The sequence below is a fragment of the Chaetodon trifascialis genome, chromosome 21 (genome assembly GCF_039877785.1).
Source record: "Chaetodon trifascialis isolate fChaTrf1 chromosome 21, fChaTrf1.hap1, whole genome shotgun sequence".
NCBI classification, from domain to species: domain Eukaryota; kingdom Metazoa; phylum Chordata; class Actinopteri; order Chaetodontiformes; family Chaetodontidae; genus Chaetodon; species Chaetodon trifascialis.
Window position 1 is genome coordinate 20,274,489 of NC_092076.1, and position 20,258 is coordinate 20,294,746.

Sequence of the window (20,258 nt, forward strand, 5' to 3'; positions counted from 1 at the left end):
TTAGACACTGCCAGGCATAGGTAAGTTTTTATAAACTAAAATGTTTTTTATTCTCTGCAGAGTTTTATAAATGAGCCCCTGAACAATTAAAATACAGACCTTGTGGTGAGTTGCTCAGTGTGTCCAACATTCAGTTTACCTATATATGGGCAACCAGTTCTAACATTTTTTTTTTAATTTTTATATGTTTACATCATTTACATTGCCTATTTACTGTATTTATGATCACAATCAGTTGGATTGTCAGCTCTATGGTAGTGTCTCATTTCAAGTGCTTATGATGGCAGTTTGCATAATGCTCAATCAAAACATAATAATGTCAGGCGCAGAGAGAAAGCAGAAGCAGAGACAAACATACTATACTGTCACCTTTCAATCTATTTACCCACTGAAGGCTAAAAATATACCTGCTGTGAAACATCAGCAGTGCACAATGCTACAATGTTGGGTGTGTAACGATGTATGAGCTTCACATCCTCCATTACTGTCAGTATGTACTTGTGTGTGTGTGTGTGTGTGTGTGTGTGTGTGTGTGTGTGTGTGTGTGTGTGTGTGTGTGTGTAGGCTATATGTCAGAGAGAGAGAGAGAGAGAGAGAGAGAGAGATTAATTAGAGTGGGAGTATTTGGAGCTCAACAAGAAATAATTCAGTTTCGGGATCAACAGTGGCATATTAGCAAACACATTCAGGAGGAAATGGCGTATATCCGCCATTGCTGCTCATTGCTTCTTCTTCCACCTAGTACACACACACACACACACACACACACACACACACACACACACACACACACACACACACACAGGCAACGAATGACGTAGGGCTCATGCTGCGAAAACACTGTCATGTTCTTATTGACAGGTCTTAAAATATAATATATTTTTACTTTAGTGAAAGTTGTTTTAACTGTTTTTTCAACGTAAAAATGTCCTTCATGGCACTAGTTTGGTATTTGTCAAGTAATACATATTCATCCGCTCCTACATGAGCGTTAAGAGCACAGCAATACCCGGATGGACTGTCATGGCCGCCGTTGCTGTGGTTCCACAGAGAGGAGAGAAGGAAGGCGAATGTTTCTGCTGTGTGTTTTTTTTTACCTTAACCTCCTTTTTATAATGTCGGACGTGGATGGGACGCCGCCCGAACTTCCATCGAGTTCATAGTAAGACATAACTGATTTTGTGTAACTTTGTATATCTTCGCGTGGGTGGGGGCTTTATTTTGGTGTAAAATAACTGGTCATTAAACTCCACAGACACTAACATTGTCGCGAAGTGGCTCATATATTGTTCATGTATTGAGATAAAAAATGCCACAGTCCAATAAAATATCACAGAGTATAGTCAGGAGTCCTTTGTTGCTGTCCGTCTACAGCCTGTAATTCTCCCACTAATGTAGCGTTCCCTCGCGTTTCCTAAACTTAAGCGACTATGGAGCAAGTCACTCGAAAAAGTAAAAATACATTAAATTAAGATGTCGCGTTGTAAGGTTGAAGCAGAGATTGACATTTTTGCAACATGTACTTGTCCCTGTGTTGTGGTACTGAGGCTGAGTGGAATTGCAGTTATGAGACGATGCAACTTTTCCTCTCATCTCCAAGCTTCATTTAATCTGTCCCATCTCGATGGTATGGGCCTAGAGTAGCCTACCTGTCTGCAGTGCAGGTGTTCACTAACGTAGTGCTCAGGTTTAGTCCACAATTAGTTTCATATATGCACCTTTAAGAGTAATAATAAAAGCTAAGCAAGCTTATCTCTTATATAGTTGAATTTGATTTGCATAGTATTTGGGAAATCTATATCATGTTTTCAAGTTTGTTAATGATTTAGGGAAGCCAAGGTGTTTGTCAACATAATGTTAGCGGATATCAAGTTTTGTACAATTGAAGTAATTGGGGCAAATAAGTCATAAAACCATGGTAGCCATATTTCCCCCAACATGGCTTCCTGATCCACAGGGTTGACAGCTGACGGAGACATACGGAGTTGTAGGCTGATGAAGGTCTCCTGCTGATCTTACATAAATACTTTAAAAGTGTAATGTGCCTGTAATTAAAGCTATGTGTTTAAAAGGCAAAGCCTGTTTCATTTTCCTTATCTAATTACACCTATTTGCCTTTACACCAGGTACATATGCAACACAGGAAATATCGGGAAAAATACTTCCTTGTGTTGATTCTCAGTTATCTTGATGCTGCTTCCATTAATCTGTCACTGTTGATGCAGTGGAAATGATGCTGACTATGCTGTGGGGTTAAAAATATCAAAATATGTTCACTTAAATAAATCCACTTTTTTTTTTAATTTCCATGTAACTCTTGATTAATAATTTGTTCTATGAAATGTCAGAAAATATATATATAAAAAAAAAAAAGCCTGTTCCAATTTCCCAAAACCATCATAATATCTTCACACTGCTTGTTTTGTCTGAGTAACAGTCCAAAACCCAAAGGTATTAAAAGGCAGCGCCACTGGTTTTCCACATGAAAATGTGCTTCCAGGTGTTGGGAAGTTCTACTACCTATGTGGAAAAAGTTGTATAAACCTTAGTGTCTCCAGAGGGGGCTGTGTAAATCTGACAAATGGCACTACTAGTGTAACACAGCTGAGTATCTGACTAAACTGTAGGTGATCAGTTGCATTAAATGTAATGTAGGCAACTTTTGACAGGGAAGAAGAAATGTGTTGTATAGAAAGGATATGGAGCTGCTGCATTGCTTTTTAGTTTTTTTTTATGAATTGATTTATTCATTTCTTTTTAGTTGTCCACATGAATCCAACAGTAGTGCAGTTCCCTTTTAATTTGGGCTGGACATAATGATTATTTTAATTATCGATTAATCTGCTGTTTTTTCTCAATGATTTGTTTAATCTACACAATGTCAAAAAATTGTGTTCTGGGAAATTGTGAGGAGCAGTTTTCAAAAAGTGACAGCTTCAGATTACTTTTTGTTGCTTTTGTCCAACCAACAGTCCAAAACCCAACGTTTCTTTATGTACTATCATAAGTGACAAAGAAAAGCAACAAATCCTTGCATTTAAGAAGAAGAAATGGAAATGTTTGGTAGGAAACAATGACTAAATTGAGTATTCCATTATGTAATAGGTTGCAGATTAATTTATGTCAATTTATAATTTCAGCTCCACATTTAACATTGCATTAGTTCTGCCATAATAAGGCATATGACCCTAAAGGCACTGGTTCGTTTTTCATGTAATTCTAACTGTGTAGCACCTCTCACTTATAAAATTGATCTTGTACAGGGTGTTTACCTGTTTATGCTGTAATGTTACTAATTTGTAAAGCAAATACACGTGTAAATATGAATGGTGCTAAGGAGCTTCAGCTGATCTTGCTATCAGTGAAAAGCCAGTATTTGATATCCAGCTAGTGATATATATGTGGACTATATGTCTCTGCATGGCTTGAACTGCAGTTCATCTGGCATGAGCCAGTGTTTTCTGCCTCCTGTTGATAGTTTTTCATGCTCACAAAATTGAACAATAACATAAAACTAATAATGATGTCATGTCAATATTGATAACTTGGGGCTATATCACCAAACAAGCTGTGAAACAAAGGTTTTATTCTCACTCATTTGTTCATCCACGATTACATTTCAAACATAATTTTCCATATTTAAATCACACACATAGTTAAGAGTATTTAAAGTTAAATTTTACAGCTCAAAAACTGGAAAATTGAATTCTATGCTTCTGTCTTATAGGCACCGTGGCCACACTACAAGTTCTTCTTCTTCAGACACGACATGCATTAATGTTTGAGTTTTTCCTTAAGGAATACAGGTAATGACTGCTTCTTAAATGTTATTTTCGCCATTTATACTTAGTACTTACTTCAGTGTGGAAAAGAATATGTTTTATAAGTAGAGGAACTAGTCCAGTTGGTTTGTGTTTTGGGAATTATTTCACTGGTGTAGATACTATTTTTCATCAGTTTTGTGCCATGTCTTTGTCGACAATTATCATATGATTATTGTTATTAATATGACTACTAGAGGCACACTTAAGACTAATTGTATCTAACATGGTGGTTTTGAAGCATTAATTTTAGATTTTTGGCAACACCCTGAATACAATGGAAGTGAATGTTATATAGTATTTGGTGCTCACAGCACTGAAACCTTTTTTTTTTTTTCATAGAGATTTCTTGAATATCAGGTAGTCCCTTTGAAAACTCTTGGCAGTTTCATCTGTAGATTATTCCAGGTAACAGAGTCATTGTCTCTGAAAAGAGATGTTTTTTTTAAACATAATTTCTTTTCAATAGTGTGAGCACTACAAAATAAATTCCATTCACATCCATTGTATTGGTGTAGTAATTTGGACAAACTGACCCTTTAACATATGCAGTGATACATATCATGTTTGTTAGATATAGCTTGGCAATGCAATATTATCTCTTAGCAACTTTCATTGCATTTAGAGTAATTCTGCGTTTTGTTTTTGCTGTATGGGTAAAATGTCTAGTGAAACTTACATTGTACACAAGTAGGTCAAAAAGTAACATAGATGAGAGTTGCTACCTACATTATCCTGAGTCACAACATTTTTTTAACATTAATGTATATGGTTATGCTATATGCTAAGCTGCAACAGTTTACCAGAGTCCTGTGACTAGCTGCTCTGGCTATTGTGCGCTCTTTGTTTATTTGTTGATGAGGCTTTATCTGGTTACTAGAGGGAAGACTGAATAACAGAAACACCTCCCTGTATTCAACAGCACAAAGACAAAAAGAAGTGCAGACAAATAGAGAGCATACGTATTGGGCAGTTAAATAATTGAAATTGAAACTACACAGAGCAATTAATTCAAAAAACATAAGAAATTAGGCAATAGCAATACACATATAATAACAACAACTAGTGTTGCACTCAAACTAATGTGCAATACCATCTCAAGCAATGTGTGCAACGTAAGATTAATACGATACTATCAGCTAAAACAATACACACCAGAATATTATACTATGATTATAGATGGATAGAGTAGTTATTAGTCACAGCTACAAAATTTGTACTGTTAAAGCAGCTTAGACCAAAAAAGACAAAGATAACTATACAATAAATTTCAACAATAGCTTAAAATGAGTGGGAGAATATTTACTGTACGTACGTACATGTAATACAGTGCAGTGGTAGCCAAGTTAAACCCATTGAGGTCACATAGGACAAATACCGCTGACCCATCACCCCTCTTGGAATTCTCTAGTATTTTACCCTTCTGTCCCGCTGTCCTCCTGTTTAAATATTTTACCACAAAACCAGCTATTTGAAGCGTTTGCTACATTCCCCTACAGCAGGTGACAGTATGTAGAACATTAGCTGAAAAGTTTATTGATAAAGAGTAATTCACTCAAAAAGCAGCTGCCAATAAAGCAAGGAGAATTCATGTGAGAGGTGTGGAGTACCTGCCAAAAAGGTTAAAAGTTTGTGCAAGTATCTCACCAAATGGAAGGAGGCTTGCCTGCAGGTCAGATAAGGTCATGGTTTTTATAAAATATGCAACACAGATTTAGTGTATCACATGAAGGGAAAGGCAGCGTGAGCCAGAATGGCAAATCTATTAAGCATGAGTGCGCAGAAACATACTTCACCAATGACTGCATTTATTCTGTCTCTGCCATCCATTTTCATAATCACCCTCTCCTACCAATTGTCTCACTGCCAGAAGCCTCTCATAATCACAACTAAAGCATAGTGTGTAAGTGATGTGTATATATCCTTAAAGTAATACATATTTAAACTAAGTGCTGAACTTGTGTTCTTTTGTGTCTTTAAATAATGCTGGGATGTTCATAGCATTTGACTTTCAACCCATTATCTGATTTTCACCACCTAATTGGGGTCACTTGTAGGAACTAATCAACCCAAACTTTGTTGCTCTCATATTTTAAATTAAGTGTTTGCCTAGTGGAGATTTTATGATACACTATGTGTACCCTTCTCTAAATGTAAGGGATATGTAGACAGTTGTAAGGACAGTGGGATGGCCTAGGGCAGGGCGCTGGAAAATTTCCCTTATTTTCAAATCCCACTGTTGACATGTATGAAATACTGCAAAATGAAATGCAAGTATACTTGCAAGTTGTAGTGCAGTTATGGATTGGGTAATTGAAAGCTGTTGAAACGTGTAGTCCTGGGTGAGAGTTTGTAATGCAACACAGTGTAACAGCACCACAAACTGCGGCCTCCAAAAACAATTTGAACAAAAACTGGACATTATAGCCTTCATGAAGCCTGCATTAGTTTTAGTTAAGTTGACCAAATAAACTGAATTACCAGTGTAGTGGTTCAAAACATTTATAAAGTGAAATTATCAATGTAATATGTAAGTTAAAATGGGAGAGTACAAATCCTAAAATGTGATGCTAGAGAGGAGATGAATCACTGTTGGTGTTTAGAGAACTACAGAAATTCTCAGTCCACTCATTGTTTGTTTGGCCAAGTACAGACGCCAGCTACAGAGAGCCTTTAACCTATAGCCATATATCATTTTAAACATTAAATATAAAGCAGAGGTATCATACTGGATTGCTTTAGATTGTATAGGTGAAACTAATAAAGTGGCTGGCTTGTACATGCCTACACAGTCCTGAGCAGAGGTCTAATCAAATAAAGTGAAAACACCTGTGTGTGGACTGTGGGTGTGTAGGAGCATAAGGTTATGACATACATTCTATTTGTCCTTGTCACCAGGATGCTTCTTCACATACAGTTTTGATGCTACATTGGACACTGTTGTGTGCTGTTGTGTATTGTAGTGCAAAATAAACAGTAGAAGTTATCAGGTCATGGAGCAAATGAGCCACATGCTGGGCTCTGTAGGACAGTGTCAGCCATGTTGGTGTTTCTTTTGCTCTGAGTAATTCTTTTGATGAGGATGCTCAGCGACGTAGCTCTCACCTGTTACTTCTTTATTTTAAATGTGGTTCTTCACAGTCAGGATTTTCTTTATTTACTTTTTTGCTTACATTTTAGCTTATCTCATTCATCACAGACACAAACTATACTCTCAGCAGCAGGTGAACAAGTTCCTAACCAAGCTATTGGTTCAAAAGAGGTGAAAGCGATCAGAGGTGAAGATCAGAGACACCGTAATAAGCTGTCATTGTAATGCCATAGCAAGCTTGATGCACGATCTGCAGAATTCTTTCATGAAAAAGAGAGGTTTTAATCAGGCAAATGCATAGGCTGTCTCTTAACTTTTCACTTAAAGATATACAGTATATTGAAGAGCTTGAGAGCAAGAGTGTCAGAAGTTAATTTGCATGCAGGCATGGAGGAGAGACTCAGAGTATTCTGATTGGTGGAATTTGTTTCTTCTAACCTGTCTGACTGAGCATTCAGTGACCAGGCAGTATACTTCCCAAGCAATGTGTCACTTCCGTCTAAACTGACAACACTGGTATGCAGCCTAGAGTGAACAGGAAGCCATTTACCCCCACACAGTCCTAATTTGGAAGTTTGTATGTACATAGAAGACAATCTGTTAGCTAAGCAGACCCTGTGAGCAAACTGTTTTTGCACATAGGGCAAATTAATGTTGTTCAAATGGCCAAATGTTTGTAATACTTAAGATTTCAGTTGTGGTTCATTTTGTGACACCCATGATCACTGACATTTGTGAATATTACAGCAGACTCATTAAGAAATTAGAGCCTCATTCTGATTGTATTCTGCATACAAAAAATTGTTTTCCACACAATAGCAGGACATAGTAATGCACGTTAGCTTGCTGAGGAGTTGGTGGTGGCCAAACCCTTCACTTGTACCCTTAGTCCTCTTAGATGCAACATGAAACATAACTGGCAGTTAAGCTAACTGGTCTTGACAAAAGCCACAGTCTGGACAGGACAAAAAAGAAAAGTGCAGCACAGCTTTTTGATTACAAACAAACAAACAAACAAACAAACAAACAAACAAACAAACAAACAATCAATATTAATTTGGAAGCATTTCAAAGTCTTCTGCCTAGAATAATGAAATGAGTATCACAGGTCAAACACCACTACTGTCCTTTGCTCAAGTTGTTGAACTGAATATAATAATTATCAAAATAATAATGATAATATTATAACATAAAACTATGGAAAACCCTTTCACTGACTCTTTGTAAATACAGAGTCACACTTGAAGGCCTATTTTTAACTTATATAACTTATATAAACACCTGTATTAATGGATACCCAAATTACTTCATAACCAAAAACAACATAACTAGTAATGACACAACCGAAATTGTAAATGAGTTAAATGAGTTCTTTGTTGGTGTCAGTCCTGGTCTAGCTGTAGAGATTGCAAACACCGGAAATATAAATGAAGTGGAAAGTAAAACTTTGAATTTAAGTGAATCTATGTTTCTAAAGGGAACCAACGAAAAAGAAATTATCAACATTGTAAACAAGCTCAAGAGCAAGAAGTCAACAGACTGCAATGATTTTGATATGTCGTTGAGTGTGTGATGAAACCTCTTATTTGTGATCAGTTGCTAAAAATGGGTGTTTTTCCAAGAAAAATGAAAACAGCTTAAGTCATACCCATATTCATATCTGGAAATAGACACATACTCTCAAACTACAGACCTGTTTCCCTACTGCCACAATTCTCTAAATACTGGAAAAATTATTCTATACAAGGCTAGATGATTTTATCACAAAGCATAACGTACTGTGTGAACAGCAATATGGTTTCAGAACCAAAAGAACATCACTTGCTCTCATGGAATTTGTAGAAAACATAACATCTGCAATAGAAAACAAACAGTATGCATTAGGAGTATTTTTAGATCTAAAAAAAGCTTTTGACACAGTTGACCACGACCTATTACTAACAAAGCTACAGAGATATGGAATCAGAGGTCTAGCACTTTCCTGGATATCCAGCTACTTAAGCAATAGAAATCAGCATGTGCGAATCCATCCATTATCTATACCGCCTATCCCTTTCGGGGTTGGGGGGGGCCTATCCCAGCTACAATGGGCGAGAGGCGGGGTACACCCTGAACCGGTCACCAGCCGATTGCAGGGCCACATGTAAGGACAAATAAACATTCACACTCACATTCACACCTACGGACAATTTAGAGTCATCAATTAACCTAATGATCATGTTTTTGGTCTGTGGGAGGAAGCCGGAGTACCCGGAGAGAACCCACGCATGCACGGGAAGGACATGCAAACTTCACACAGAAAGGCCCCGCCTGACCCGGGGATCGAACCGGCAACCTTCTTGCTGTGAGGCACGCGCACTACCTGCTGCGCCACCGCGCAGCCCTATGTGCAAATCAATAACAGTAAATCACAACTAAAGGAAGTTAATTGTGGGGTACCTCAGGGTTCGGTGCTGGGACCATTGTTGTTCATTCTCTACATTAACAATATATGTGAGGTTTCAAAAACACTACAAATCATTTTATATGCAGACGACACTGACTTGCTTTGCTGTGGGGATAATTTGGAACAACTTTTGGAGTGGCAGATGAACTAAAGAAACTGAAGAGTTGGTTTGACTCAAACTCATACTAAATCTAAGCAAAACTAAATTTACAATATTTGGAAATAGGGCAAATAACTCAAAACTCATGATAAATAACATAGAAATAAAGTGAATGAAATAAAATTTCTTTGAGTCGAAATTGACAGCAAATTATCCTGGAAGCCATATATACAGCACATTACAGCAAAAATAGCAAAGTCAATTGCAATACTACATAAAGTCAAATATCTTCTAAACCAGTCATCACTATACACCTTGTACTGTTCATTCATTCTCCCATACATCACCTACTGTGTGGAAGTGTGGGGGAACACAAATTGTAAATAAAAGCACCTACAGAGAACCATCAAACCCACTCTTCATCAAACTGAAGGCAATACTAAAACTAAAATTCAAGGATTTGGTCCACCTCAAAACAATTGAGATCATGTACAAAGTAAATCAGAATCAGTTACCACAGGGCATCCAAAAGTTGTTTCAAATAAGAGAAAACGAACATAATCTCAGGGGAATATGCATTTTTAAAAAACAACCTGTACGTACCAACACAAAAATGCACTGTATATCAGTCAAAGGAGTTAATCTGTGGAACAGCTGCAGTGAAGAAATGAAAACCTGCAGATCACTAAATAAGTTCAAACAAATTTTTATAAATCAAATTCAGAATGGATACAAGAGAGAAACGGAAACAGGAAGATTGGAGATTGAAATATTTTTTATGAATAAAGTTTGACAGGTCGGTGTTCACAGTACACTAAGAAATAACATTAAATAACAGTAAACTTTTAACAGTTATGCCCACTGTTTGAACATATTGTGGTTTGGCCCCTTATTCAAGTAACTAAATGGTTTTATCCACAGAATGCACGTTAGTGTGTAATCATCCTTACGTATGCCACTGGCAGCGCTTGAGAAATTTCTTGTTGTGGGAGACTGGGCTTTTCTTTCTTCTGAGCTACTTCTAAGATCTACAAATCAAAGCTTATTAGCTGGTGAAGCATGAAAATGTGCTGATTACCTTCTGGCTTATATACGGTCGTATGAAAAAGTTAAGGCACCCCTGACAATTTCCATTATTTTCACCCAGTAATATTTCAGTAGTGAAATCAGGTTTATTGGATTAACATGAAATGTGAAATATGCATCAAAACAAAATTAGACAAATGCATAAATTTGAGCACCCCAAGAGAAAAGTGACATCAACATTTAGTAGAGCCTCCTTTTGCAAAAATAACAGCCACTGGACGCTTCCTATAGCCTCTAATGAGTGTCTGGATTCTGGATGAAGGTATTTTGGACCATTTTTCCTTACAAAACATCTCCAGTTCAGTTAGGATTGATGGTTTCTGAGCATGGACAGCCCGCTTCAAATCATCCCATCATGAACATGTGAGACAATCTGTGCACCTGGGCAATAACCTGTGCAATATTTTTGGTACATTTTCTTAGGATGATATTGTTTCTCTTTCTCTTTCTATTACACCCCTTTGTATATACTGTGTTAATTGCATGCACTTGTTGTCTTTTTGAATATTCTATTCACTTATTGATGCTGCTGTGAAATTTGTAATTTCCCCTCGAGGGACGAATGAAGGAATATTGAATTGAATTGAATTGAATTGAATTGAATTGAATTGAATTGAATTGAATTGAATTGAACTGAATTGAACTGAATCGAATCCCACAGATTTTCAATGATGTTCAAGTCTGGTGACTGGGATGGCCATTCCAGAACATTGTACTTGTTCCTCTGCATGAATGCCAGAGTAGATTTTGAGCAGTGTTTTGGGTTGTTGTCTTGTTGAAATATCCAGCCCTGGCATAACTTCAACTTTGTGACAGATTCTTGAACATTATTCTCAAGAATTGACTGATATTGAGTGGAATCCATGTGACCCTCAACTTTAACAAGATTCCCAGTACCGGCAATGGCCACACAGCCCCACAGCATGATGGAACCATCACCAAATTTTACTGTGGGTAGCAAGTGTTTTTCTTGGAATGCTGTGTTCTTTTGCCACCATCCATAACGCAGCTTGTTACGCCCAAATATCTCAATCTTTGTTTAATCAGTCCACAGCACCTTATTCCGAAATGAAGCTGGCTTGTCCAAATGTGCTTTTGCGTACCTCAAGCGACTCTGTTTGTGGTGTATGCTCAGAAAAGGCTTCTTCCGCATCACTCTCCCAAACAACTTTTCCTTGTGCAAAGTGCGCTGAATTGTTGAAGGATGCACAGTGACACCATCTGCTGCAAGATGATCTTTGGAGGTGGTCTGTGGATTTTTTTGACCATTCTCACCATCCTTCACCTTTGCCTCTCTGATATTTTTCTTGGCCTGCCACTTCTGGCCTTAACCGGAACTGTGCCTGTAGCCTTCCATTTCCTCACCATGTTCCTCACAGTGGAAACTGACAGCAGAAATCTCTGAGATAGCTTTTTTTTGTAGCATTCCCCTAAACAATAATGTTCAATAATTGTTGTTTTTGGGTCATTTGAGAGTTGTTTTGAGGCCCCCATGGCAGCACTCTTTAGAGGAGAGTCAAAGAGAAGAACAACTTGAAGCTGGCAACCTTAAATACCTTTTCTCATGATTGGATGCACCTGTCTATGAATGAGCTCATCAAACCAATTTTGTATTCCAATTAATCAGTGTTAAGTAGTTACAGGTATTCAGATCAACAAAATGACAAGGGTGCCCAAATTTTTGCACAGCCTATTTTTAGCATCTGATTTAATTTCATACAACTTAATATTGCTACACTAAAAATCTTTGTCTGGACCTCAGTACTAAGCTTTTATTAGAAAATGAATGACATGCCACTGTGATCATTTTCTGTGAAGGCAGAGTAAATTATTATGCAGCCTCAGAGAGGTGCCCAAACTTTTTCATACAACTGTATACTGTTTTTTGGATGGTACGGTATACAGTTTTCCCCCAGGACAATGTTAAGTAAACTTTTAAGCCAATCAGATTCTGATGTATTTCACACCATGAGCAATTTACTTTACTGAAATGGTTTTTATTTGAATTTTAATGTTTTACTTTATAAAGGTGTATTAACTTAACTTGTGATTTTAGCAGATATAATCTTAATTTCAAGATTATTGTGATTGTGCTGTATGAGTGGGCATGAAATCATGATAAACCTGATCACCAAAGGCCCTGTACATACATTATACTGCTCTACAGCAATGTGAAATGCATTTGGTATAACTGAGATCCTTCTGCTGTATTAATAATAACACATTTGATTTCTTCTCTTTCAGACATCTGCAGGTTTACAACTATGGAAGAAGACTTCACAATACCTCATGATTCTGCCAAAAACTGCCACATATCGGTAAGAGAAGATGAAAAAGAGAAGGTGAAAGACTTTGTGTATAAGCATTTCAGAGAAGTGACAGATGGGTCACTCTTTAATAATGCAGAAGAATCTTCCATTAAGGAACATGGGAGTTGCACCAAGAAAGATAAACTCTCTCTCAATAAAGCCCATTGTAAAACTCAGCAGGGAGCTGTCTTTTCTGGAAAGATTCTGAGTTTTGAATGCTCAGTTTGTAAAGACAATTCCACATATAGTCCGAATGATCTCCTCAAACATTTTCAAGCGGCTCATAAAGGAACCCTTCCTACATACCCCTGCGACCTGTGTGGTTTTGTCACGAATGAGTTCCCTGCACTTCAACGCCATCGGATTGAGCACAGGAATACTCTGGTTACATGTGAGCTCTGCAACGATGATGTTCAGTACTCTCTGCTTTTGCTTACCAGACACTACATCATGTGTCACAGTCTAAATGGACAGTTTAATTGTGACTGGTGTGAATTTACAACTGTGGACGCAGGTACATTTGTCCAGCACATCCATCATCATAATGAGAGCCCTTGGAAGTGTTCAAAATGTAGACATATCAGTTTGAATGAAGAGGATCATCATAAGCATATGAAAGCTCACTCGGGTACATTCCCCTTTACTTGTCAGATCTGTGGATACGGTGCAGCAAGAAGTGAGTACCTCAAAAAACATGTGGTAGCTGTTCACAAAGAGGAGGCTGAGAGAAGGAATGTATGGAAGAGTATAGAAGACAACGGCACTCCAGCAAATTCATCTGCAAATTTAAAACTTTGCCTAAAAAGGAGTGGTGAATCACATGAGGCTCAGAGGATATCGAAAGTGAACTGCCTTTCTGGGAGTTTACCAAACCAAAACGGCAGGCTAAATAAACCAGAGATATCCTTAGAGGAGACTCACCTCTTTGTGGATGGGACTGTAGCAAGAAAAGACAACAAAAATTGGAGCACAAGCTGTCATAACACAGAGCAGTCAGTAATGTTACAGGAGTGTGACAACTCTGCAAGTTCTGATGCTGCTGGTCACACCAATCCAAATGGACTGACTGTTCTGATGATAAAGAACAAAATCTCACTCCCCCCCAACTGTACAACCAAAGTGATGGGATTCAAGATGGTTGATGGCAAAAAGCATTTAGTTCTCAAAGTAATACCAACAACAAAGCAAGACTCATCCACTCAGAACCATTCCTCAGTTGAAGATATGGACTCCTCGTCACCAAATCCTGTGTTGGATAAAAGTAAAGTTCCTACGGAGAATGGGGAATACTCTCATAGCAACACCTCAACATCGCATTGCTTTGCTGTTTCACCAAGAAGTGCATCTTGCATACAGATGGATCAAGACGACATCATGGCAGTGAAAGTAAAGATCGAGGAGGAAGAAACCTCCATCTGCAACCTTGATTCCAGCCCAGACAGAGATGATGTTGAGGAAGAAACTAATGCTGTACTAAGTAGGCCTGTGACTCCTGCAGATAAGTTAAATCCCATGGCAAATGAGTTTGCTATTGTCCCAAGTCAAACATCCTCTCCAGAGAGAGGCAAGTTTGGTAGCAACTCAGTCTTCGCAGCATTTAACTCTGATGCAACCAGCCACAGCAGTTCTAAAATCTATAATACTACAACAGATTGTGCTGGTGAGGTCACTGGTTTATATTCACCTTCAAAATTTGCTCAGGACATATTGCTTTCCAAACAAATCTCCAAAAACAGTGTTGAAAACTGTGGGGCTGCTGATGAATTATCAGAAGCTGATACAATAGTAGAAAATCTCATTGACAAACACAAACAGAACTCTTCCTTTAACACTATAGAAAATGGTGACCAATTTTCTCAGAATACACCAGAAAAGGACAATTGTGATAAGGTTAGTACTGAGATTAAGCGTAAAAATGGCCAGCGAAATTTTGAAATGCTTTTGACAAATCCAGTACCTCCATCAGAGTCATCCCTACCTACTTCTGGTGGCCGCAGAGAAAATTCCATGGGCTCTGAAAACTGCACACAAAATTCACCTAACCAAGAAGTATTTACTTTTCACAATTATTCCAAGGAAATATTCAGCACCTCACTTAACACTACCCAGAACTCTGATGATATGTATGAACATTCAGAAGACAGAGAAAGTATTTGCGAATCATCACAGTTTAGCATGACATTGGCAGAATATCCAGAATCATCCACAGAAAGTGGCAATGGAGAGGAGTTAACTCAAGAAAAGAATCAGGAGAGCATGAAGTCAGCTAGTGATATTGAAGTTGATGAGTGCATAGCTGACGATCCTCCCACTGAGGATGAAAATCCTGATTCAGTGCTCCAAGACTTTAATATTATCAAAATTGAGGAGGAGAGCATTCCTGTATCCAAAAAACAGTCCGAAACAAAAAGTAGTTCAACCTTGTTGGGTAGTTTTGTTGAGGAACATTCAGATGCAATCATTACCCAACAACTGACTAAGGAAAGAGTTGGATGTTCTAGTGCAAGCAGTGATTCCTTGAAACAAACAAAAACGACTCTACGAATTCTTCAGTTACCAGAGGGTAAGCAGCAAGTACTCCTGAGGACTACAGAGAATAGATTTGCCATGCCAGTGCAGGTGAAGGCCACTCCAGGTTTCAAATTGATAACCAATTCTGCAAATCCTCAGATCAATGTATCTTACATGAAGCCAGCAATACCAAGTAACCCTACTGTAACCCTTACTCAAAACAGCAGGAAGATAGGTGTTCCAGCACCAAAGGCAGGAGCTACTGAAAAAGGGACAACACTTCTCTCTGCTGTTCAACCAGGTGTTAGCACCACTTCAAATCACTACTTTATCAACAGCCCAGGTTTTAAGGGTCCTGTACTCCTTTCAAGCACACCTCATAATACACCTACAGACAAAACAGCAAAGACACAACCAACTTGCTACTTAGTGCAGAGGTCTGTTCCATTTGTTCAAAACCCCAGTACTCCTGGCCTCAGACTGGCAAGTACACAACTCCCACTGAACACACGACCAGTTGTAGCCATGCCCGTGAGCTCTGCAGACAAACCCAGCACTCTGCAAACTGGTCGACAGGCATTCCTGCTCCGATACATTTCTCCACCCAAATCAGGACTTGTATTGAACTACCAAGATGCAAAGACTGTGACTCAGTGTAGCCAAACCAATGAAAGTACTGGAAACAAGGTCATATTTAAAATTGTCACTCCTACTGGTAGCCTTCTTACAAGTGGCCCTCCCACCTCAAGCAGTCAACCTTTGTTTTTGGCGACAAGACCTCAAACCCAGTGTTTTCTGGTGTCATCAAATAAAACTAATGCAAATACCTCCAATGGAGTAAAGAAATTGATCACCATACAAAATGCTGCACAGAAAGATGTCAAGGAGTCTTGCATTTCACCCACTCAGATGAATGTAAAGATACCCCCGTGTGAAGGAGAGAAACTTATCCTAGCCCCAAGGCCAGTTCGACCTCCAAGCCAAAGGAAAAGGCGCAGGAAACCATTATTTGACGAGCTTCCCGCAACGGTGCATAAAGCTAGAAGACTCACAAATAAAGTACTGACTGAGAGAGAGACTACTGTGTTATGGAAGCCTGTAGCCAAAGAAGTTGAAAGGACATTGAGACTTGCCCCTTTCAGTTCTCTACAGCAGGTCAAATGCCCTCGTAGATACCAACCTGTCGTGGTGCTCAATCATCCAGATGCTGACATTCCTGAAGTGGCCAATATCATGAAGGTAGTTAGCAGGTATAAAGGTGCTGTTACTAAGGTCTCTCTGTCACAGAAAACAGTTCAAGCACTCTCTGAGCTTAGTGCTCTAGGGAAGAATTCCTTGACCAAAGGTGCATCATCTCATCGTGATGATCCAAGACCTCGGCCAGTTCGGAGTTCTGTCCGAGAGCGATTCCTCCTGAAACTGAAGTTAAGAAAAAAAAGCAAAAAAAAGTACGAAGTGGTGGAAACTTCATCAGGTTGTAGACAAGAACCTTTGGTGTTTGACTGCTGGTTTTGTGGTCGGCTCTTCAACAGCCAAGAAGATTGGATTGGCCATGGCCAGAGGCACCTCATGGAGGCGACTAGAGACTGGAATAAACTGTTCTGAAAGTTTTACGTCACCTTTAAGTGTGTGGGTTGATATTCTGTCCTTTTGAGGTGGAACAAATGGTTGAAGTTGTATATTTTTTAATAACCTTCCACTATATGTTTGCTCAATTTCTGTTCTTGTAAATACATATTCTTAAGTGAATCATAGTTTATCTTTTCATAGGTGCATATTCTGGTAAATTATGTACTGCAAGTATGATTTACATCATGCACGCACAGGTCAAATTGAACTGTGAAAATGGTACACTGTAATTAGGAGTTGTTTTAAGAGGACTACCTTAAAGCAAGTGGACAATATCAGCAATGGTTGTATGCAGAGTTGGTTTAAATTACTCAGGTGATTTCATATTAATCTGGTTTGTCATTTTTGCTCATAAATTTCAAAAAAGCATAGGACTAGTTTAAGGGACTTTTGTATATTTTATTATCCTGCACATGAGGACAGGTATATTTGTATAGCTTAACTCTAAAGCTTGTAGACAAATTCAGTTGTTTTGTGATTGTGATGACTAAAAACATTCTGGTCCAAATTATTCCTTTTTGTATGATGTTTTAATTGAATGGGACATAATTTTACACTATTCTCTTGTCAGGATTAGTTTACAGTTTCCTTGTCTGGATTTTGTCAACCTGTAGCATGCATTTGTCAAGACTAGAGATGAGATTAGTCTAACAAGTGTTGCAGATAGATGGTTTGCCGAAAAGAGAAATTCTGTATTCGTTAAACTGGGATGTAGTCATGGCTCTCTGTAAGTACTTGAGAAATACAGATCCCTATGCAGTTTTGATGAAACAAGCTTTTTTTGTTGCTTGTGCACGTTGTGAATCATTTGAATCCACGTTTGATTTCTGACTTTACCTACAAATCTTAAAGGGTCTGTTAATTTGCATTCAGATTGCAATTTGTTGAGTTACAATGTTAATGCATTAAAAAGGTCTTGGTGGAGAATGTTGACATCAACAGAGACTTAATATAACTTAATAAGTCACAATACAATGTGGCATTCATTTCCAAAACTTCAAGATGAAGGAGTTAAGAAAATGGCTGCATTCTTTTGATAATTCATAATTGGTATCGTATCAATTGGTATATCAACAATAGTTGAACTAGGGCTGGAGCCAGATTATTAACACTATTGATTTATCTTCAGATTAACTTCTATATTGATCCTCAACTAATCAAGTGTTTTCTAAAGTTCAACACCCAAAGCTATTTACTTAATCATCACATAGTACAAAGAGGCTGTAAATCATCACAATTTAGAATCTGGAATGAAACAAAGTTTGCCATTTTTGTTTGAAAAATTAGAATTAATCAATAGATTATTTTCTGTCTTCCATCAGCGAAACACTACTGCAGATATTTCATATTAAAAGCCTGTTTAAACCATTGGAGGGCTTGTAATATAAAACATCTTTGTAAGAAGTATATATTTTTATTGACAGGAATTTAACTGCAATTTCAAAAAACAGCAAAGAGGAAGTGATTGAAATCGTTGTGATGAGTATGACATGACTGTTGTTCTGATGGAATTCATGCTGTGGAAATGTAAATGAATATACCTGACTGGTCCAAATCTAATGCAACTAGACCAGTAATAATGTTGAGCCCTGTTTAACTACACCACACTATACTAAATATCAAAACATTAGCCACTTGGACCATTATCACGGGACTTTGGGAAATGGAAACATTGTTTGCCACTTGTTACTGTGTTACTGCTGCTTGTGCTGAATGGAGCAAGGACAAAGATAGTTGTTAAGATGGGAGGGGTTGGCTGGATTACAAATTCCAAATCTTTTTGTCGGAATACAAAATGCAATGGAGAAGTTTTAAACTGTACAGGATTAGATTATAGTGTATATAAAAATGTGAAACAGCATTTTTTGACCTGCATTTATTAAGTACACCCAGAGACCCCAGATAAAAACACAAGTCATTTTCATACCATTTTTAAACTGTATTTGGTTCAATAAAGTTTTTTGTTACTATGAAAAATTTTCAGAGGTGGTTTAATAGTTACTGTGATGTTTTCTTTTCTCATGCTCTGTAGACACTTTAAGTGTAGTAAGAGCCCTGAACATAATCCATGTGTTCGGGCCCTGCATTAACTGTCACCTTTTTACTGCATCAATGTTGTACTGTGAATCTGCTCACTGTCATCGAGTCCAGTATACTGTACATACATCTGTTTTAATGTTACATGTGACATACTTTTTCTAAATGGGTTTTGACAATTGTATTACACAATGGTTGAACCCTGGAATGAATGTTCAGTTCCATTTGATATGCAAAAATGAACAATGCAAGCCATGCTAATATTTTTAAATGTTTTTTTCTTTTCTTTTTTCTTTCTTTCTTTCTTTTTTTTTTTGGTCCATTATAGTTCTAAACAGCCAGCCTCAATTACTGAAGTTCTGACCTAAACAGGGTCCACTTTTCACCAGCATTTGCTAAATGTTCATTTCAGTCCACCACTTCAATCAGCAGCAGGGCATTTTATACTAAATTAGGGTATTTCACTGAAATAATTTCCTGTAAAACTCCTAGAAATGTATCATGACTTTCAACTTTCATTTGGTTCATGGGCTATTTTCACAAGCTGCTTTGAAAGAATTATTTCAAAGAAAAAACATTTTGGGAATTAAGCTTAAACTCACTCAGTGTTGAATACAGAGCTGGAGTCAGGCTGTGTTTAATCTAGCTTAGCATAAAGACTGTGAGTAGGGGGAAACAGCTAGCCTGGCTCTGTCCAAAGTTCAAAAATACAACTGCGAACACATCTAAAGCCCAGTCATTAGCATATTATATCTGGTTCATTTCATCTGCACAGAGATGTAAAAATTAAAGTTTGTGGTTTTAGGGGACTTGGAACTATTTCTTGGCCAACAGTTTATTTGCCCTGTACTTCATTGCAGTGTCTTTGGCCACAGTGCAGGTTGTCAGATACACTTTATGAACACAGATTTTAGTACAGTTCTGTTAGCTTGACCTAAAAACAGTACTCATGAAAGCTACAGGACTGTTGTTTGTCTAGAAATGGTTCCATTACACAGCACCCTTGAAAACCGCAAACTGTCGTATCAACATGTCTTTGCTACTTTGTCTTTTTTTATATACAGTATATATTGACTAAGTGAGGCTAGAGGTTTCCCTGTTTCCAGTCTGTATGCTAAGCTAGACTAACTGTGACTTGACTCCAGCCCTTTACATTAGGCACATTAGCTTGATATTGATTTTCTCATGTCATTTTCAGAAAGAACATGAAGCATGTTTCCCAAATTGT

At 37.8% G+C, this 20,258-nt stretch overlaps 2 protein-coding genes across 2 annotated transcripts in view; one reads left to right on the forward strand and one right to left on the reverse strand.

The window, feature by feature from the left end:
* The window catches only part of adgra1a (adhesion G protein-coupled receptor A1a), a 339,338-nt gene that overhangs the window by 289,699 nt on the left and 29,381 nt on the right, over positions 1–20,258 (reverse strand). The window lies entirely within an intron of this gene.
* On the forward strand, positions 780–17,100 carry LOC139350091 (zinc finger protein 518A). The gene is made up of 3 exons (XM_070991189.1): positions 780–1,162; positions 3,728–3,806; positions 12,789–17,100. The coding sequence occupies exon 3, from the start codon at positions 12,809–12,811 to the stop codon at positions 16,967–16,969; it is 4,161 nt and encodes a 1,386-aa protein (XP_070847290.1). The 5' UTR covers positions 780–1,162; positions 3,728–3,806; positions 12,789–12,808; the 3' UTR covers positions 16,970–17,100.

Bases quoted from the DNA above. Each gene is read 5' to 3' on its own strand.
- LOC139350091 (XM_070991189.1), top strand. From the start codon at position 12,809: ATGGAAGAAGACTTCACAATACCTCATGATTCTGCCAAAAACTGCCAC.